This window comes from Danio rerio, chromosome 3 (genome assembly GCF_049306965.1).
Source record: "Danio rerio strain Tuebingen ecotype United States chromosome 3, GRCz12tu, whole genome shotgun sequence".
Classification (NCBI taxonomy): domain Eukaryota; kingdom Metazoa; phylum Chordata; class Actinopteri; order Cypriniformes; family Danionidae; genus Danio; species Danio rerio.
Genome location: NC_133178.1, coordinates 31706146 through 31729000, shown reverse-complemented (window position 1 = coordinate 31729000; position 22855 = coordinate 31706146). Strand labels below are relative to the sequence as shown.

Sequence of the window (22855 nt, the reverse complement as noted above, 5' to 3'; positions counted from 1 at the left end):
TATTGGCAACAGTCCATACCATGCAATCATGTTAAAACTCACAACACTTTCAACCAAGTTCTTGTATACCATCTCTAGGACATCTTGATTCGCACCAAATTGTTGTAACCTCCTAATGGGATATCATCTCTATAAGACAATCTTTCTAATAACATGTTATAGTTATAGCTGTCAAACACATTTGCGTAATAGTGCATTTGGCTGTTTATTATTATTGAAATAAAACAACTAGGCTCCTCTCCCCTATAAGGTAAAAGAATTTATCACTGTGCACAGACCTACTGTATATGTGCTGCAAGCTCTCAGATGTAAACAACCTGTCTTGCATGTCATTTCAAACAGTTACAAACAAGAGTTTATGTCCACAAACAAACTGGTGGTCTGAACAAACACAGTGAGATATTTCATTAAAGTACGGGATGTGTTTGTTACTTGCTGGAGTGAACTTAAAGTGGACTGTCAGCGTAATGAACAAGGTGTTGATGACAAAGAACAGACAGACCTGACAACATCTAGAGCAGGGGTGCTCAATCCTGTTCCTGGAGATCTACCTTCCTGCAGATTTCAGTTGCTACCCATATCAAACATACCTGCCTGTAATTATCAAGTGGTGTTCAGGTCCTAATTAATTGGTTCAGGTGTGTTTGATATGGGTAGCAACTGAAATCTGCAGGAAGGTAGATCTCCAGGAACAGGATTGAGCACCCCTGCTCTAGAGAGACCTGAGGAAAACATCAGCACATCATGATTCTGTCATAATCTTCACACTTACTGTGATTTGAAGCAGTTGTTCCCAAAGTGGGGGTCGGGATGGCTCTGGGGTTCGCGGGACAATGAGAAGGGGAGGGTGGTTGCTTGGCGATTTCCAAATTCATTTGATTAAACTATTAGAATTACCCTATTTTATCCATAAACTACCGAAGAACAAAATAGTAGTTAATAGTAACATTGTTTACAAGTTAATATTGAACAATAATAAAGCATAAGCCTTTCGAATACGTATTTTTTGGTGACCCCTGGAGTGATGGTGTTATATTAAAGACATAGCAATAGCATCAGATGCCGCACATTGATTTTATGGCACCAAGTTAAACTTTCTGACACCTTTGCACTGACATACATCAAAAAAACTTAACTGAAGGATGGTTTCCGAGTGTCGTTCTCCAAAATTAAACAATTAATAGACTTGGGCCTATTGGTATGTGTAGGTCGTTGTGTGCAGGGTTTATATATTTATAATCACACTACAGAATTTTGGGGGTCGCGAGTCACTGGCATTGTTATTTTGGGGGTCTGAAAAGTGTGGGAACCCCTGGTTTAAAGGACATTTGAAATTTCTGATTGTTTTTTTATACAATTTATTAATATTCAGGCTTTAATAGTATTATTTTATTGAATATTTATATTGGGATTTAGTTCTAATGCAACAGCACATTTGACATTCATTCTCTTAAAGGGTTAGTTCACCCAAAAATTACAATTCTGTTAATACCTTGTGCTGTTGACCCTGAGACATTTGTTCATCAAAAATTTCATATCAAGATTTTTAGATGAAATCTGAGAGTTCCCTCATCCTCCATAGACAGCAATCAAAGTCAAGAAAAGAAACGAAAAATACTGTCAAAACATTCCATGTGACAGCAGTGGTTCAACTGTAATCATATGAATCTCAGAGAACACTTTTGTGCTAAAAAAAAATACTCAGAGTTTATTTTACCATTTTTTTGGCACACAAAAGTGTTCTTGGAGCTTCATGAGATTACATTTGAACCACTGAAGTCATATGGAATGTTTTGACAGTATTTTATGGTCTTTTTTGTGGATTTGGATGTTTCTGAACTGTTGCTGTCTATGGAGTATGACTCGACTTTAATCTAAAATAAAATCTAGACTTTAGTCTAAACTAAAATATCTTATTTTGTGCTCTGAAGAATCAGCGAAGGTCTTATAGGGATTGCAACGACATGATGATCAGTAATTAATATCAGATTTTTCAGCACTGTGCACATTTTTGAGTAAATTATCCCTTTAATTTATGCACCCACTGACTAGTGTTGCACAATATATTTTTCAGCATCAATATCGCAATGCGTACATCTGCAATAGTCACATCACAAGATATGCAATGCTGAGTCTGAATTATATTTGAGCAGGAGCCACAGAATTGTATTTAATTATTGTATTTATATAGAATACAAAATAAATAAATAAATAAACTGTTTTTCTTGGAATTTAAGAAAGCGAAAACAAGATTTTAAATTTTAAAGCAAAAAGAAGATTATTTCTCTAAGCCCACTGCCAGATAACTTTAAAGAAAAACTGTTCATTTTGACTTATTTCTTTAAAAGTTGAATACAAAACAATTTTTTGTTTGATCAAAAGAATTTTAAAATATTTGGAAATAGAAAATAAAATAAGAAAAGCTTTTTTTGCAACTGTACCTGGATACTGTTAGACTCCCCTGAAAACTGTTAAATAGTGCTATTCAACTATCTTGTGAAACAAAGTCCCTTTAAGGGTGGTCATTTTACTCGGCGACCATCTCAGGCAGTGTGCTTGGGCATTGTGTTTGAATAGGGAAACATCAAACTCTCGAAAAATTGCTTGCTAAGCTTATGGTTGAATTTCATATATTAGAACACACACCAATAAAATTAAACAACAACAGTGTCTTTAATTTCGTGTCTAAACGTCCAAATCACGCAAAAAGAAACTCATGTCTGGTCAGAGCCCCTCCTCTAAAGTATAGTCTATAGAGATTGATGGTTGGCTCTTGTACTAGAAGGCAGGTTTTTTGCCATATTGATCGTTACACTTTTCCTCATTCTGTATTCTATAGTCTTTGACTATTTATATAGCAATTGTCACCGACTCGGTCCCAGTCATTCCCCTCGCTGGCCAGCAGAGGTCATGATCACCGGACTTCTAACCATTATGTCATCCACTTACACTGATAGCATGCACACCTGCAGCCCATAGAGTTGATCACCCACGCTCACATATAAGCAGCACACACACAAACACACACACACACACACTCATGGCGAAGTCTTGTTCTGCCCCGGCTAACTCTACTGAGTGTTGCTTAACCTGCTTTGTTTATCAACCTCGTCCTGGCTCCCGCCTGCCTTGTACCTCTGCCTGAATACTGACTGATCCACGCCGCCTGCCCTGAACTCTAGCCTGAACACTGACCTTGATATTCGCCGCCTGTCTCTGACCCATGCCTGCACACTCATCCTGTGTTTGCCTGCCGCCAGCCCTTCGACTTAATACAACTGTGTTTGATGTGAGTTCGCACATGCATTACATCTGTGTGCTGCTTAATATTAAACTGTGCTTAATAAACATACTGCAAATGGATCCCTCTGTGTCAGCCACTTCGTTACAGCAATATTTATTGCAAAAAAAAAATAAAAATTCACAGATAAGATTTTTCCAATATCGTGCAGCCCTACCTCTGAACATCACATACACATTTACATACATATTGTGACCATGCACTGTCCCTAGTAGCTGTTAAGTTGCATTGTAAGGACCACAGTTTCAGCTAAAAAAAAATCCTGCTCTACAGAAGAAAATGTCATCTACATCTTGAATGTGCCTGAGAGTGAATTTGCTCATTTTCTTTCTTTGGATCCCTTAAACATTTAGAACACATGGACAGTGTTTGCACTGCTCATATCAATTTGGCACACACATCTTTACATTTTCCTCAGTTTGCAGTTTTTCCCACATTGCAACATGCAGTGCTTGAACATCTTCTTGAGTAACTGTTTCTCAAACAAACTCCCTTAGTACAACCCTATGTCATTATCAGCCAATGAACTCTGTAGCTTCATCAATCTGTTTTCAAACTATAAACAATGTCACAGAGAAAAATAGTTTTTTCCACTGCTTAAAGCAACAGTAATTTAGTTAAGAGTTGCAAATTGGTAGGGTGTGAATTCATTGGCACTTTATTTACATTTTCACATGTATTCAGTAAAGTGGCGATGCAGTGGCACAGTAGGTAGTGCTGTCGGCTTACATCAAGAAGGTCGCTGGTTCGATCCTTGGCTCAGTTGTCAAGTTGTTTCTGTGTGGAGTTTGCATGTTCTCCCTGCGTCTCCCTGCGTTCGCGTGGGTTTCCTCCAGGTGCTCCGGTTTCCCCCACAGTCCAAAGACATGTGGTACAGGTGAATTGGGTAGGCTAAATTGTCCGTAGTGTATGAATGTGTGTGTGTGAATATATGTGTGGATGTTTCCCAGAGATGGGTTGCGCCTTGAGGTAAAAAAAATGTGCTGGATAAGTTGGCGGTTCATTCCACTGTGGCGACCTCGAATAATAAAGGGACTAAGCCGACAAGAAAATGAATGTATTCAGTAAAGTATGGAAAAATGTACCTAGCTTATGAATAATACTGCATTAAAACCAATTTCAACCTATCTAAGCTCTGCTGTGTCTCCCAGGCTGTAGTTTCACAGTAGGGATGATAAGTGGTTGTGTATCATGCACTTAAAGAATTCCAAGAAATCCCAGAAAGAGTAATGTCTTCTGGCTTTGCTTAGAATTCCATTGGTTCCGAGAGTTGCACAAGCTCTACAGCTGCTTCTTTCTCAGCACTCCCATTGGAACTTGAGAGAACACCATTTCCAAATGTGGCCTGCACTGTTCAGTTGCATGCTGAATTAAGGGCCGCATGCATAAAAAAACTAAGACAAACAATGTTGTAAATTCTAGGAAAAATTATACACAGCATACAGTTCTATAAATCTTCTTAGCTGAAAAACATTATTTTAATGTAATTTTTTTATGAACATGATTCAAATGTACAGATAATCGTCAATGAAACAATGCTGATTTAATATAGCTTTTATTATTAGTTTGAATTAGTTTCTTCTTTTTGTTTTCATTTGATGTTCATTTGAAGTTTTTAGTGGTTCTGTTGTGTATTGTTGCATGTTGTGGCTAGAATGCTTCTGTATTACCCTGAAAAGGGAATTGTGAGCAACTTTGATTGAGAGGGGTCTGGATGCAGACTTGGTGCAGTGCAATCTGAGCTGCATCCAATGCTTTTTAATGTGCTCACCGAACCCCACCCCTAACCCTACCCGTCACAGTGACATCACTCGCTCCATTGATTGCATTGTGTCTGACATTGCATCAATGATTGATGATAAAGGCTCCAACCTGATACTATTGCTCTGATTTTCCATAAATGCACTCACCGGCCACTTTATTAGGTTTTGCCTTCAGAACTGCCTTAATCCTTTATGGCATAGATTCAACAAGGTACTGGAAATAATACTTGGAGATTTTGATCCATATTGACATTATCGCATCACACAATTGCTGCAGATTTGTCGGCTGCACATCCATGATTCAAATCACCCGTTCCACCACATCCTAAAGGTGCTCTATTGGATTGAGATCTGGTAACCGTGGAGGCCATTTGAGTACAGTGAACGCATTGTTCAAGAAACCAGTCTGAGATGATTTGGGCTTTATGACATGGATGGACATGGTCAGCAACAATACTCAGGTAGTCTTTGGTGTTGACACAATTCTCAGTTAGTACTAATGAGCCCAAAGTGTGCCAAGAAATGATTCCCCACACCATTACACCACAACCAGCAGCCTGAACCATTGATACAAGGCAGGATGGAACCATGCCTTCATATTGTTGCCACCAAATTCTGACCCCACCATCTGAATGTCGCAGCAGAAATCGAGACTCATCAGACCAGGCTTCGCTTTTCCAATATTATATTGTCCAATTTTGATGAGCCTGTGCGAACTGTGAGCCTCAGTTTCCTGTTCTTGGCTAACAGAAGTGACACCCGGTGTGGTCTTCTGCTGCTGTAGCCCATCTGCCTCAAGGTTGGACGTTTTGTGCATTCTTCTGCATACCTCTGGTTCTTTGAGTTACTGTTGCTTTTCTATCAGTTTAAAACAATCTGGCCATTCTCCTCTGACCTCCCGCATTTGCACGCACAGAACTGCTGCTCACTGGATATTTTCTCTTTTTCGGACCATTCTCTGTGAACCCTAGAGATGGTTGTGCATGAAAATCCCAGTTGATCTGCAGTTTCTGAATAAATCAAACCAGCTCGTCTTGCACATTCCATGCCAGACAGGCATGCCACATTCAAAGTCACGTAAACCACCTTTCCTCCCCATTCTGATGCTCTGTTTAAGCTGCAGCAGATAGCCTTAATCATGTCTACATGCCTAAATGCATTGAGGTGCTGTCATGTGATTGGCTAATTAGAAATTTGATGAGCTAACGAGCAGTTGGTACATCAAAAAGTGGCCGGTGGGTGTATATGTACATATATTTTTTATTTATCACATACAATTTAACTATATGTAATAAAGAATTATTTGCAGAACTAGATTAAATAAAATCTATTTTATATTTGTTTAATATTTAGTTTTTCAGTTCACATAGTTTCAAGTAAGACATGTTTTCACTTATAGTTTATTCAACTATTAGGCTACCCGGCAATCAAATCCAGACACATTACTACCAAAATATTATCAGACCAAAAACGAAAAGAAGCAGGAAGAGCACAACATCTGAGCATTGCTAAGAAAATTCACACCTTAGCGTATTTCCTTTATAATGAACACCTTTCTTGCCACAACGCTTATCAGATGTGGAGAAAAATGAATTTATTTTTATTACTTTTGTGTCTTTATTTACTAGAAAACTGTTTAACAACAGATTAATAATTATTTTTTCTTTTGCATGATACCATATACTGACCAGGCATACTTCTTCTTTTTTACTGTGTTGCATACTTTTTAGAAGGAACTGCTGACAAGAGGGTAATAGCAGAATAAGAATCAATATAGTGCGGGGGCTCTTGTTCCAGACTGCTGAAGTCACAAGGAGCATGATGCTTTTAGAAATTGTGAAATATATTGAAGATGCACTTAATTGTTCAGTTCTGGTTTGCAGAGAAGGATTCCAGAAAAGAGGAAATATGTCTGGGTGCAACACTCAAAGGACTGCAGAATGACTGATAAGTGACGTTACACCAAAACTCCACCTGTTGATATCAGTTGTGTATAAATGCTGGAGTCAGGAAAATATATGTTAGTTACGAACCTCCTGAATGTATCTAATCAATTACTAATATTTTTGGCATTGAAGAAAACCCTCTCCTGACCTTTTTTTTATTGAACACGCATGGAATTAGCTTGATATTCCAACACAGACCAGCATTTCCTTAATGAATACAAATGTGCGCACTTGCATGTAAATGCATGTCGGACTACAGTATTTATTTTCAAAGCTGAATGCCCACAGGAACTGACCATTGTTTTTCTGTTACCCGCTGTTTTCGGGGAGAAAGACTTCTGAGAATGACCAGAGGGCGTGAGATTGCATTGCTCTTTGAAGAACTGAGCACTTCCTGTATATTTTCTTGTGTATGTGAGCTACATTTGGCTCACGAAAACAAGAACTCTTCACTAACGTAAATCTAAAATGCAAGATTGCACGTTTGACAGCAGAAAACAAAATTCAAAACATGGTAAAATTCACAAGGTTGATACAAAAAGTAGAAAGCACATCCGTACATACTGTATGTGCTGATGGGCCTCTGAGATGGCATCTGTAAACATTGTGGAGCTCTTAACACCCTGCAGGTAGTGTTCTTGTTTACAGTCTGCCCTGAACATGTTCCATCTTTGTCTTTCCACATGGTTAAGTTGTTCTAGCTACAGCTATCACAAGTTCGGGAAGCCAGTGGAAAATCTGCCATCTCACAAAGTCATGAGACATCGCACGAACAGGCCTGCAGAGGATACTGGAAATGAAGCACTATGTCAAGTCAAGGTAAACAGTGTCACATGAAGGTTTCGCTCAAACTCTAATCATTTCCTGTAAGCCTTGAGCCGATGGCCACACAGCTCAACCAAAACTAAAATAACATAAACAATATAAACTAATGATGATAATTATATTTTATGTAATTTTGTTTCTTCATCAACACAGCACTAAAAGTATGTTCACTACTATAAATAAAAGTTGACTATTACCAGCGGTAATCCATGCTTTCATGATTAGCGCTTTCATGTAGTTGACCTAAAATTCGAATGTCGCAACAAAAATGGAGACTCATCACACTTCTCTGACCCTTCTCTTAGAGATGGTTGTGCATGAAAACCAAAGTAGATCATCAGCTTCCGAAATACTCAAACCAACCCATCTGGCACCAACAGCCATGTTGCATTTAAAGTCAATTTAAATCACTGTTCTTCCCCATTCTGATTGTCTTGACCATGTCTACATGCCTAAATGCATTGAGTTGCTGTCATGTAATTGGCTGAATAGAAATTTGCTTTAACGAGCAGTTGTACCTAATAAAGTGGCCGGTGCATGTACATGCATTTATTTCTAGTAACACAACAACCTCTGAGAGAACAGTCAAGTGTCCTGTGTGTCCATGCATGTCATCACCTCATTCAACTATCTTGCCTTTCTTGTAATCAAGAGCTAAATTTGGAACCTTAAACCTGGCACTTCACACACATGCACGGTGCATGCCTCCTTTAATGACCACCGAATAATGTTTGGAGACCATTTTATCCCTTTATTTACTCCAGAGAGTCCAAAGCTCAGGTGATGTGCAGTGACCAGGCAACTGAGTGGACGGATAAAAGCAGCAGGCGCTATTCATGCAGGTTATCACTGGGAAGGCAAAACGGATTCAAGACACTAGATGTTATCCAAAGACTGAGAACAAAAATGAGCATCAGTAATGTTGCTCTATAGCAGATCAGCTGCAATAATGGAAGTATTGTATGGTTATGGGATAAGTAGCACATTATACCTGCAGAAGCATTTTGGGCACGCTCAAAGCTGGTTTACCTTTGTGTCAACAATAGCAGACCTGCGGACAACATTTTTATTTTTTTTCCCCATTTGGTTCCACCTACAATCAGCAGTGGGAGTCAAGCTAGTCTGGGTTGCTGTTGTAGGAGACTGGCTCAACTTAGTTCTTAAGTGGTAAGTGTTTGTTAACCTAATTTCACTAAGTAGGACATGTATCTGTATTAAAATCTATGTTGATCCTGGAACAACATTCCAATCAGAATTAAGGGATGCATATACAGTTTATGTGACGTTTTACAGTTAGGTTTAGGCACTTCTACATGATTGTTATCCAACTATTATTCCCCTCTGATGGGAATGATTTACAGTTATGGTTTGGTTTAGGGGAAGGGAATAGGTATGGATTAACATGGATGTTGATTTAGGATTGCATTGTACTTGGAAAAATCATAGCATGCCTTTTGTTTCTAAAGGATCCTTTAAAGGGATAGTTCACTCAAAAATGTTGTCATTTACTCATTTTCTACATCTAAGTCAGCTGGAGTTTCTTTCTTCTGTTAAACCCAAAGGAAGATATACTGAAGAATGTTGAAAAAACATTTTTTTAAAAAGTTTTTACTATGTATGTTAGTGGCGTTATGTTTAAAACCACTTGAGTGTGAGGAAATGATGAGGAAATAAAAATAGGTGAACTATTCCTTTAAAGGTATTGTCATCTATGCATAGTAGAATTAGTGCACATATTAGAGCCTACAGTAAAAAGCCTTTTGTACTGCTCCAGTAACAGCGGTAACACTTTACAATAACAGTATGTAAGAAAAAATGAAGATGACGAAGAAAATCTCAATTAAGATGTTTATTCAGCATAGCAGTCTCAAAATACATGGCAGTACCTAGGGTTCACTGGAGTCAGAATGAACCCTGAACATTCCTAAACTCAAACCTTTATACTGTTTTTGATGTTGCCTTTAGATGTTAATGAAGTTGCTCCTTTGCTGTTGACCCAGCTGTTCTCCCTATCTCTCCATGTTAATGCAGTTTCAACACCATTGATGAGATGGTTCTTTGTGCACCACACCCATCCCCATTCTACAATTGTTACCATTTGGTCGAGATGTAGTCACCTCAAACAATGCAGAGACAAGACCTTGTTGACTTCTCATTTCTCTCATAAGTCAGCCCTTTTGGGAAATGAGCATCAATTCACCATTTAGAGTGGAAGTTGGGTCGAGGCAGACTCATTTCTTACAAGTACATAAATAATGATGTATTAATATGTACACTAAACATTACCTTATTATAATACTAATGATAATGGATGGACTAATCATGAACTAACATAAAACATGTCGCAACAACGGCTACCTTAATTACTTTTTAGTACATGTTGTTAATACACTTATTATCATATTTAATACATAGTTACACCTAAGTAACATTATTTCATTTAAGTTTAGGCAAAATGTATTAAACATGAACTCATGAGCTTAATTATGTCATGACTTTACTTGGAGGGGCACATCATCATCATGAACTCCTGGGTTTAAACTGTTGATGTTGACAGAACACTTTTTTATTCATATTCAGTGTAAATGCACTAGACGGACGTGCATAAGGAGTAGTTAAGAATTGGTTAATCGTGATGTGCCCCTACAAGTAAAGTCATGATATTATTATAAATTAACATATCATGAGTTCATGATGGTTAAATTAAGCATAAACTAATGCATTAATCAACAAACAAGCAGGGGCGGATTGGCCATTGGCAATTCTAGCAAATGCCAGAAGGGCCGAACCCTTTTTTAAATGTGGGCCGTCAAGTTAAAAAAAAAAAAAAATATATATATATTTCTTAATATGTATTGTTTTTACATGCATGCAGTTTTTATCTCTTGCAACATGTGAATATTAATATAATGTCATGATGATGATAGTAATAATACATTCATTCATTCATTTTCTTGTCAGCTTAGTCCCTTTATTAATTCGGGGTCGCCACAGCAGAGTGAACCGCCAACTTATCCAGCAAGCTTTTACGCAGCGAATGCCCTTCCAGCCGCAACCTATCTCTGGGAAACATCCACACACACACATTCACACATACACTCATACACTACGGACAATTTAGCCTACCCAATTCACCTGTACCGCATGTCTTTGTGGAGGAAACCGGAGCACCCGGAGGAAAACCACACGAACGCAGGGAGAACATGCAAACTCCATACAGAAACGCCAACTGAGACGATCAAACCAGCGACCCAGCGACCTTCTTGCTGTGAGGCGACAGCACTACCTACTGCGCCACTGCTTCGCCATAGTAAAAATAATAATAATAATAATTAAATGTTAAGCATTTGGCCCGATCGATGGCGGCCGACTAGTTTTGAGAGGGGCCGACCCAATCAAAGGTTACGCAATCATAATCAAAATCCGGCAAGAATATTAAACAAGCAGTAAGCGGAAAAGGAAAGACGAAGCCGAAAAGTTCAAAGAAAGCAAAAAAGGGCTCTAAAATCAGATGCTGAAATATTTCTGAAAGGTTTAAATTTGGCTGCTGCATCGGAGGACAGAAGCGCGGTAGAGGAAGTAAGAAAACAGAAAATATACTTCTAAGTCATTATACTAAAATATAATTAACATCAAAATATAATTAATATAATTGACATCATTCACACTACTTCTGACAGTTTTTGACAACATAAACTGTGCTTAACAGAAAGCTAGCATATAACTCCCGTACATTTTAAAATGTCATTATCAGCAGATAACATGGGTTTTGTATACAGACTGCTGTATGCTACTGTACTAGCAATATAGTTAATATATAACTATAGGTTATTTTGAATTAATATATGCAAAATAACCTGTAGCTTTAGCCATAGTACTGTAAGCATTTGTAGTAAACTCTGAATACATAGCTAGTCGTTAAATACATGCAGAGGTTACAGTATGTATTTAATGCTTAGGTAGAGGGGCAGAGAATGACAACGGGTTGTTTTTGTTCCAGCCACGTACATAAATTTTTTAATATCTATTACGTATGGTACTGCTTATATTATTTCACTACCTGTACACAGATATAAGTGAATATGCGTGTCTGTGGGTGGAGCTGAATTTTTGTCTCAGTCCGCTCTTGCAAACAAGCATGTACTAACAAGTAATGAAGGTAGCTAATATTCACACATGAACTCATGTGAGTGATGTTGTAGTTAAAGTTAGTTCATGATTAGCACATGCATTAACTCATCCTTATAAGTTCATAATAAAGTAATGTTAAGTTTACATATTAACACATCATTATTCATGTATTGTTATTGTAAAGTGTTACAGTGACAGCTTTTCAACCTTCATTTGCGAGAATGAAAATCCCTTTTTAATAAAAGCATTCAGAGTTAAAGACTTAATAAAAGATTATATAACCAATGGCAAAACAAAATCACAAATAGTCTCAAAACTGAACATCTATTTAGCCGTGTGTTGTATTTATACTTAAGAAGTTTGTTCTAATCAGATTGTCTTAATTGATTAAACAGGCTCATGTTTGGCGAGAGACCTTACTGGTGGGTGAGAGAAACTGTTTATTATGGCAACTTGACTGTACCACAAATTAAACAGTTCCCAATGACCTGTGAGACCGGCCCTGGTGAGTCTCTCCTGATGTTTCTCATTTTATTTGCACAGAGCAGCCAGAACACTAAATCAAGAGCAGGTTCCACAGTGCTTTCTGTCCGCTCTTCTAGGAAGCCCCTCGGGACATGCAATGGGCGCTGCAGGGGTCTACTATGCCATGGTTACGTCACTGCTGCTGAATTTCAAGGAGTGTGACCCTCTGAAAAGATGGTGAAGGACTCTGTTCTGTTTATCCTCCCACTTCCTTTTAATCTAGTATTGAGTAGGACTTCATTTGTAAAAGAATACCTGAATGAATGCATGGAAATGCCCTTAAGCAACAAGAAATCCTTCTTAACAATCTCTGATATAAAGAGGAAGGAAGGAACATATGCGGGCTTTGTCTTAGGAATACCAAATCATATCATGAACAACAGTATCTTTGCAGGCTGGGCCCCCTGTCAAAAGGAAATTTCTCATTAGTACTTGTGGGCTCATTTATCTTAGATCTGTTTTTTCCTCGCTTCAGGTTGAATATTGTACACAGGCAGTTTATTTTTGGGTGGATGATGGGCCCATTACTCAAATATTCTGAAAAAACAATGAAAGACCTGATCATTGCTTTACTTTTTAATATTAACAACTTTGCTTTATCGTATGTGCTTGTGCCTTATACTGTAGGTGCTTGCAGGCTCTTCTTTGGGCTGTTTTCTGGAGTGTGCAGGTGTGTGTCAGTCTTTCTCGAGTCTTCATTGCTGCTCATTTCCCACATCAGGTCATTGCTGGAGTTTTTTCAGGTCAGTTGCAAAATATACTGCACCTTTTTCACATAATTTTGCTTTAAAATGTATATTTTAGCTTTTGAATTTCTTGGAGGCTATACGTTTGAACTGTTTTTTTAAACATCACTGTTAATGTTTTGCTTACCAAGGTTGCATTTATTTGATTAAAATGCAGTAATTTATCATGATTAAAGGCTGTATTTTCAGCAGTATTACTTCATTGAATGTTAAAACAAACAGTTTTGCTACATAATTTTATTGTGGGAATTATTTTACACATTTAGAAATGTAAGTAGTTTTTCATAAAGCCATGACATTTATCAAAAACTAACCAATCGTATACTGCACATTTGTGGCCACTATAAAGATTAGGGATGACCGATATATCGGTGGCCATATAGATATCGGCAGATAAATGCTGTTTTTAATGTTATCGTCATCGGTCCAATATGAAAATCAGGCCGATATCTTTAAGCTATTAGATAACGTAATTGTACAGAACTGCCTACCTCACACATGCATGGATTGAACTTGTTCAGACTTGTCCAGTGCATTATAATGGAGCTTCCCTCACATTGTTTATTCTTCAAAGTCCGTCCTTTCTTTGTGTGTTATTGGTGTGTGTTAATAACTCAGTAAGTAGCCATATTCCTTATCATTGAAGATGTTTAATAGTGTGCCATTGTGCATTTTGGTTTAAACCGCCTCAGGAAAAATAATAAATGTGTAAACAAATAACAGCGATGTACACGTGCTAAACAGCTCTTTGGGTTGTTTGTAATCTAATATGATAGTTTTTGTTACTATCAACATGTTGCTTTTGTTTGTTAATTAAATCCCATTTTGTTATGGAACCTATTATTTTTGTGCAACAGTCAAGTTATCATTTTTAAGTTATTAAATTATTTTCGATATGCTAATTTATGTGAAATCGTGAATATAGGTCTATATAATCACCTTTTGAAACTGAGTAGGCTATTCAGTTTATAAGATCAGTTCAAACTTTTATGAAGTTCTTAAAAATAAAATCAGTTGTTCACTGTATAAAAATATACCATTTTGAAATACTAATATTTATCGGCCTCCAAGTCTTAAGAGTTATCAGTTATCGATATCGGCTCAAAATTCCATATCGGTGCATCCCTAATAAAAGGTTATTTTTGAGAAAACAATGAAGAAGAGACATTTTGGAAAGAAAAAGAGCATATTTGGTTTATAAAAGAAAAAAAGAATGGCTTATTTTATAAAACTGTACGTGCTTTCATTATTGGCTTCATTAATTTAATTGCTGAAAATCACTATATCATAGTTATGCATGTTATAAACAATATGTATAATCATAACTGAGCATCAAATCAGCACATTAGAGTTTCTGCAAATTCATGTGACACTAAAGATTGGCGTAATAATGCTGAAACTGAGCTTTCCAGGATTTAATCATTTAATAATTCTCAAACGTATATTAAAATAGATAATAGGTATCATTTAATAAAGGTTATAATAGTTCAAGATTTTACTGTTTCTGCTTTTGTTTTGATAAAATAAGCTTGATGAGCTTAAGAGACGTTTTATCAGTAGAATAATAATCATCTGTTACTTCTCTTAGTTTGTTATCAGCATAAAATAATTATTCACTCTCACTACAGGCATTGCAGTGGCCAAAGCTTTCAACAGAGTGTCCTGGATATACTCAGCCAGCTTGAAGGGTTACATGCACAGCATCCTCTGTCTGGTGTTTGTTGCGCTGGGGCTTTATGCGGTGTTGGATGCTGCTTCAATTGACCCCTACTGGAGCCTAATGAAGGCACAGAAGTGGTGTATTCAATCTGAATGGGTCCATCTGGACACCACACCCTTCGCTGGCCTCCTCCGCAACACAGGGGCCCTGTTCGGCCTGGGACTGAGCCTCCATTTGCCTACTCATGGTGATTTGCAAAAAAATAAGAACTGTGGAAACAGCGCCTTTTACAGACTGACCTGTACAGCTGCAACCCTGCCCCTGCTGAGCCTCTTAGACTCGTTCAGACCACCCACCAGCACTCATGCTCTCTTCTACACGCTGTCTTTCTGTAAGAGTGCCACAGTGCCTCTAACTACAATCAGTTTTGTACCTTACTGCATAAGCACACTAGCAAATGCGTACCGCAGGATGAAAGCCCATTAAACTTTGAGTTGATAAATGTGATAAAAACTCAATCTGATCATGTGTTTATGCAAATTAAGCACATGTATTTAATGTATGTTTATTTATATGTGTTTTCAATTTTATGTGTTAATTGATTGGCGAATGTCTAGTGATATATATATATATATATAAAACGTTAATATAACACATTATTTTACATGAATAATACAACTTTCACAACAGAAATAGATAGAAGGGTTAAATAAAAAATATGTTCATAGATTGTATTTGTGTGTATGCAGAGTTCAGATGCTTAAACTTCCATCGAAGATGAACATTTCTCTCAGCCTTCCTTGTTTATGTTAGGTTTTTTATACTTTATAGAACAGGAAAAAGACTAATTCTTTGCCATAGCCATAATATTATTGAATCTACACAAGATCCTGATAAAAATGCTCATTTTAGAGGAAAATTTCATATGGCATTAAGAGGTTTTGCACCTAAACTCTTCATATATATATATATATAGTCCCCGTTTATTTTTTTCCCTTATTTCGAAGATTTTTTAAACACATTTCTAATCATAATAGTTTTAATAACTCATTTCTAATAACTGATTTATTTTATCTTTGTCATGATGACAGTAAATAATATTTCATGGATATTTTTCAAGACACTTCTATACAGCTTGGTGACATTTAAAGGCTTAACTAGGTTTATTAGGTTAACTAGGCAGGTTAGGGTAATTAGGCAAGTTATTGATGGTTTGTTCTGAAGACAGTCGGAAAACATTTTGCTTAAAGGGGCTAATAATTTTGTCCTTAAAAAATGGTGTTTAAAAAAATAAAAACTGCTTTTATTCTAGAATAAAACAAATAAGACTTTCTCCAGAAGAAAAAATAGGATCAGACATACTGTGAACATTTCCTTGCTTTGTTAAACATAATTTGGGAAATATTTAAAAAAGAATCAAAGGAGGGCTAATAATTATGTCTTCAACTGTGTATGTGTGTATATATATACTGTATAAACAAATGTTATTATATTTTAGATGTTATTGTGTTACATTTTATATTTTTGTGCTCAATGATTGTCTTGTGTTTTGTAACTTGTTTTAAATTTAGATGAAAAGCCTATAATAGGCTGTTTAATGACAGGTTTACTTGCTCCTCTTTATGAAGGTAAAATGTTTTGTGCTTACAGAGAAATACTAAAGAAAATGTCAAAATAATTCTGCGCTGAGAAAGAATCAATGTAAAGCAAAAAAAGCTCTTACTTAAAAGGTCAAGCCAGTAGTTTGGTAATCCTTACTAACAATCACATATCAATTAAACTGAGCTTGCAGTTAAATACAGCTTATGTTTCTAATTGGGCAATGCATTAATACGCAGAACTTATGTCATATGGCATAGAAAAAGATTTCTTTCATGTCCTGTTAATCCTAAATGTAAAGAAGTGCACTTTAAAATTATGAACCACATTTATCCTGCAAAAGAATTTCTAAGGTTAAAATTCAATATTGGTGAAAAATGTATGCCAATTTTGTAATTTAGATATTGAAACAACTGAACACTTGTTTTTCCAATGTAATCAGGTACAAAGATTTTGGGACAAAGTATTAGATTGAAGACTTGTCTTGTCATGGGAAATGATTAAGTTTGGCCCAATACTTAACGATAAAAGATTTCTTATGTAATTATAATTTGATGTTATTATTAAAATTCTATATTTGTAAATGTTTTTTTTTAATTCTCCCAGAACTAGTGGTGATTAAATAAGAATTTGTGATGTATTTTAAGACATTAAGAGAGCTTTAAAAAATGCCAAAAAGCACATATTTATATTCGTAATTAGAGGATTTTGGTTTCATAATTTGAGAACTTTAACTCCCCTGCTACTTAATGTTCTTTATCATTTATTTTTTGTTATTTTATGTTGTATTATTAATAAGGATGGAAAGATTGTGAATGTATGTAAATTAATTGTTATCCCAGTCTTTTGTGTAATTTTAAAAAGTATTAATGCCATTCTGTTACTGTTCAAACATTGTTAATAATTTATTTTTTTTTTTTAAAGCTATATGGCATACATAACAATTATGCAACTTAACCTCTTAAGGCCCAAGCTGTTTTTTTACATGCATTGTTTTATTTCTCTTTGCTATTTGAGCTTATTGGAACCTAATTAGAATAAAACCTAAGTATCATCTTTTGATATGATGTACTTTTAGAGAAAAATGATGCCCATATATGTGGACTTGTGGTCTGAATTTCCATAAAACACAATAAAGTCACCTTTGTGTAGCAAAATGAAAAACTATTTCTGCCTTGAACACAGCAGCTTTTTCCTGACTGTTTTTTAATGCATTAATAAAACATACACACATACTTTTTTGAACATGTTTTGACTATCAGTACAAAAAAAATCTTATTTTGGACAGTTAAAAAGTGTTTTGGACCTTTCGTATGCTGCAAAACAGCTGCAGGATGTCACTGTATGTCTGTAACAAAGCATAAGACATAAGAGCTAAAATGCTGACCACGTATGTGGCCACTAAGGCCTAGGCAGTTAAATACATACTTATACCACGTACGTGTATATGTTTTATAGAAGATTACAAGAAACAACCACTTGTTTAATGAGTCGCAAAAGATTAAATAGATGGAAATGTGTGGTTTCAGATGTGCAGTCATCGACGAGCACCTTAAAATAGACAGATATTACGACTCACTGTCGCCATCAAGCGACAAAAGTAAGACCGCAGGAACTGAACAATGATAATAATATCTTTATTCTTTGTGTTTTTACTCAAAAAAACATTTGTAATCAGTTTAAAATAGCTAACCGTTAATAAATTTTCTGCGCCTTTTAAAAATAACCGCTAACGTAGACTAACCATATTCCGTACACAACGATGTTCCGTACAGATGACCTTTTAACGTTAATCTCTGAATAAATACTTATGGGTCGTAGGCAAGCTATATATCTGTGTAATCTTTAATTCTCACTCTTTCAGCCCCAACCACAACAGAGACATTCCTACTATATGTTTCCGAGTAAAATCAGTAAGTTTGCTACGTCCACCTAATGCGCTTGAAAACAGAAAGTGGGCAAGCTTAAAGTGCGAGTGTCGCCTGGGAGGGGAGACATTTAAAGCCCCGACAATATGCTTTTGCATTTAATTTATGCTTCACACGGTATTAGAGTCTTTATAAAGTGAATATTATGTTATCACAAATGGTTAAATAAATTATCTTTGGTTGAATAAATGCTTTGAAATGGGGATGTTTAAACATCAATTGTGGGTAAATACCGCATGTCGCAACTCTCCGCCTGAGAGACAGGCTGCAAACGCTGTTTGGATCCTCCTTTTGCAGTAATGATGTTTATATTCATAAAAGGTCAGTTAAGTTAGCTTCAATGTGCATGAATTTAATGTTTTTATATTTAAAATTGTCATGCTCTAATAAAATAAACATGATATAAAAAGTAAATGATTTTGAAGCTATTTCATTTAAAACTTTCATAAAAGAGTTATTTAATATATCATTAAATTCAAGTTAAACACAATAATAGTATATTCTGACATAAGATTTTAATAAGACTTCAAACAATGCCCATTTTTGCCAGTAAATTAAAGTTATGCGCCCTGTACGGAACACTATTTTAGTCGTGTACGGAACACCGTTAATACCTATCATCTTCCGTACACATGCGAAGGCGGTACTTATCCCATCTTTTCTCAAAAACTACTGGTCAAAAAGACATCAATCAAGATTTGGATTGTGCAATAGGTATTCCCCCAGAGAATGAACGCACGAGCATGCTTATCTGGCTTTCAATGACGGAGGAGTGGTCGTTTGAGTGCGCTGAATAGCGAAAAGTGTACGGAACATGGTTAGTCTACGTTACTTCCTCGAGTTTATCATTTTCCGTGAGACCTTTACATTACAATATTGCACCGGAAGTGGAGAGTGTAAACAGACGCGCGCAGTCATGACCCACGGCTGTCAGTGATAACACGATGTTTCCTTATGCCTAATTAATGTTTCCTACTCTTCCAAGGGGATGCGGCACTTACGTGGCTTTCGGGAGGTTTACTCTACCTAACTGCGTTAAGAAGTCAAGCAGAAATTAAACCTTGTACATCGGGAGCCGTGGAGAAGCGCTATGCCGAGGCGGAAGGTAACGTTATGACCAACCGACTGACTAACTGCATCCTCCAGGCCAACAGTTCAGACTCAGCATCACTCACACACACACACGCGTGTTCATGGGCAGCTTCTCTCTCTTCAGTTCACATACTCACTCCACATCCAGCAGTTTACATCATAATTAATGACTGTCTTTGTCATCTTTCTTCATCTTAAGTGTTTGGAATCTGCAGATGGTTGTCAGAACTGTAAAGTTTAGACTTTAGAAACCAGGAAGTTGATATCCTGTTTATGTAATACAAGATTATGGCCACTGCTTTTAATACAAGAGTTTGCTAATAGTAGTATAAAGTACAGTTTAGATATGTTAGACTTGGTTCATTCGATTCATACAAATTAAAATACTCTAACAAGTAGCGGATATGATATTTAGTGTGCCTCATATTTAGACTTGTACTTTTGTAATTGAAGATTCAGTGTATATCTGTAATCTGTGTAATGGCATAACATCATGTTTTGTAAGTAATGTTAAAGCATATATGTTTATAAAGCTATTAAAATAAATTACTCTACGGTCAAAAGGTTGGGGTCAGTTTTTTTTTTTCATGTTTTTCTTTTTTTTTAGGAAAATTATTCTGTTCATCATGGCAGCGTTTATTAAATGTAAAATGTATTTTAATTTGTTAAATATTTATTAAAACTTTAAATACTTCTGTCTTATTGGTTGTAGTTTCAAATGAAATTATTACTCTAGTCATTATTACGTTTATTACTATTACTTTTAATAATAATAATAATAATAATAGTGATGAATTTCAGAGTGATTTCTAAAGGATCATGTGACTCTAAAGACTGGAGTATTGAAGCTGAAAATGCATCTTTAAAATCACTGGAATAAATGATTCAATTAAATGATAAACTACTTTTGTACAGTTATTCTGTCGTGCAATAACATTTCACAATTTTACAATTTGTACTGTATTTTTAATTAAACAAATGCAGCCTTGGTGAGCAGCAGAAGCTTATTTTAAAACATTTAAAAATCCCACAGACCCCAAACTATTGACCGGTAGTGTAAATATGGTTCATTTGCAATTTACACACACTGCAATAATAATAAATTGAATATAATTCTCGTTATGAAAATAAACATTACATAATGCAGGTAAATATCAGCAAAGAAAACCCCTGGTTGATACTCCTGGCACTGAGTAATTAAAAATGCAAAACTCACCAGTGTAAATGTTAGAGGGAAAGTAAACTAAATTATTCTTTCATCTCAAAGTTATCTTAATTACCAGCAGTATTTGGTTAACCTGTAGTAAATGCAGTCTTTAAAGTCATTTTATCTCAATTATTTCAATCTGTATAGTATAATAGGATTTGCGATGAAGCTAGTTTGTGCTGTTGTTGACTCTTAGAGAAATGCTGGCAGCAGTTCTGAAGGCACAGAAGACTCGGACTTCTCGGCTGAACACACAGACAGCTCAGAGAGTGAAGCACACGTGGTTCGAAACACTCGCCTCACTCGCTCCTCGTTGAGACTCAGCCGCAGCTCGCAAGGTAAGACACTGGAAATCACCTTCGTGGAGATCTTGAGTAAAGGTGTGATTGATTATGCACACAATAATTTCACTTGCTTGTTGGAATAATGAAATTAGCGATTCTATTTTCTGCCCCAAAACAAGTGTGAGAGGGGTTGATAGGCAGGAAGCACAATGAATGGAAAACAAGAAAGAGAAGAATGAACAAACAAACAAACCTGAGAGCTTTGTTTCTAGATGCCAGTCCTGTGAGGAACCCGACTGCCCCAGTTTCAGAGGAGGTGGTGAACTATTCCACTCGTCGAGTAACTCGTAGTCAACAGCAGGGGGCGACCGTCTCACCCAAGAAATACCCCTTGAGGCAGAGTCGCTCTTCTGGCTCAGACACGGAGCAGCATGGGGAAATCTCAGAGAGGGGTAGGAGGAGAAAACCGCACGGTTCTTCACTCATGCCTTCCCTCATTTGAGTCTCTCCATGCTTGGCTCTGCTCATTTGTGTGTCTTCTCATTTGCTTCATCTTTTTGTTTGTTTTACGGCACAGATTGTCCTCAGTTCATACAACATGCTACTTGCGAGCTACAGTTTCACTGCCATACAAAAGTTTGGGGTCGGTAAGATTGTTAATATTTGTTTGCTTGTCTTGCTTTTTATATTTACGTACATTACTTATTCAGCAGTGTTGCATTAAATTGATCAAAACTGATATTTATTAAAACAATGTGTTATAATTTCCACAAAAATATTAGGCATCACAACGGTTTTGGTAAAACTTTGATAATTGACAGTTCTGAAAATATGTTTTTGATATCTGATTCTTGAGCAGCAAATCAGCATGTTACAATGAACACTGGAGGTCATGTGACTCTTAATATTATTAAAGAAACGTATTATTATTAAAGAAACAGCTATTGAAAAATCATGTTTGGCTCGGCATGATTGAGTTCTATTAAATAATTTTATTTGTTTTAGTATTTTACAAATTTGCTGTTTTGACTTTGTGTACTAAAACTGCAGCCTTCATAAGCACACTTACAGAAGTCTTAGCAGCCCCAAACTTTTGAACAATAGTTTGTCATTTTCACAACATTTTTTGTTTAAAAAATCAACAAATAATCTTATTTAAAGTCATCCCCTGACTTCTTAATATCTCATTTTATGTTGTCCTGTGGTTTTGTAAATTTTTTTCAGTTCTCATTTGCTTTAATTTGAATTCATCTACTTCACTCTACTTTTGTTTATTGGTGTTAACAAATAAATAAATATGAATACGACACATTTCTGAAGACCATAAAATAATGACTGGTTTATAATTTGGTTTATATTAAAATGAATTCTAAGATAATAAGTCTGTAGTAAGTAAAAAGAAGTTACGCTAAAGCATCACTTATCATTTTATCATTCTGGTATTGTCTTGTTTGTGGTTAGTTGTTTCTTCACTTAAGCTCTAGTTATGGTGTTGCTTCAATCTTCTTTTCATCTGTAGTGACACTACTGCAGTTCATTCCATCATGTGCTGATGTACAATATATGAAACAAATGTATGTTACACTCCTGGACTTTATTAAGTCTGGTTTATTGTTGTATTGGCCATCCAGACATTAAACAAAGCGCAGACCATGATGAGTCCCCACCGCGGACCCCCACAGGCAACGCTGCCTCCTCTGAGTCTGACATTGACATGTCCAGCCCAAACGTGTCTCATGATGAGAGTCTGGCTAAAGAACTGTCACTGAAAGAATCAAGTCTCGCACATCGGCCCAAGCGACGTCGCTTTCACGAGAGCTACAACTTTAACATGAAGTGCCCCACTCC

General features: G+C 36.3%; 2 protein-coding genes across 4 annotated transcripts in view; both read left to right on the top strand.

Moving 5' to 3' along the window:
• Nucleotides 1–15954, top strand: part of g6pc1b (glucose-6-phosphatase catalytic subunit 1b) — a 29310-nt gene extending 13356 nt beyond the window's left edge. Inside the window, exons 2-6 of one of the 3 annotated variants that reach the window (XM_073934132.1) lie at nucleotides 7703–9002; nucleotides 12362–12471; nucleotides 12569–12668; nucleotides 13119–13234; nucleotides 14866–15954. In XM_073934132.1, the coding sequence (XP_073790233.1) occupies nucleotides 8755–9002; nucleotides 12362–12471; nucleotides 12569–12668; nucleotides 13119–13234; nucleotides 14866–15383 (1092 nt within the window). In that variant the 5' untranslated portion in view covers nucleotides 7703–8754 and the 3' untranslated portion in view covers nucleotides 15384–15954. Of the gene's footprint in view, nucleotides 1–7702; nucleotides 9003–12361; nucleotides 12472–12509; nucleotides 12669–13118; nucleotides 13235–14865 lie in introns of those variants that run through there. The other 2 variants (NM_001386497.1, XM_073934136.1) reach the window with 2 other exon arrangements.
• Nucleotides 15955–19320: 3366 nt separating this feature from the next.
• On the top strand, nucleotides 19321–22336 carry kat7a (K(lysine) acetyltransferase 7a). The gene is made up of 3 exons (NM_001076584.1): nucleotides 19321–19529; nucleotides 20920–21061; nucleotides 21280–22336. The coding sequence occupies exons 1-3, from the start codon at nucleotides 19515–19517 to the stop codon at nucleotides 21507–21509; spliced, it is 387 nt and encodes a 128-aa protein (NP_001070052.1). The 5' UTR covers nucleotides 19321–19514; the 3' UTR covers nucleotides 21510–22336.
• The last annotated feature ends 519 nt before the right edge of the window (nucleotides 22337–22855 follow it).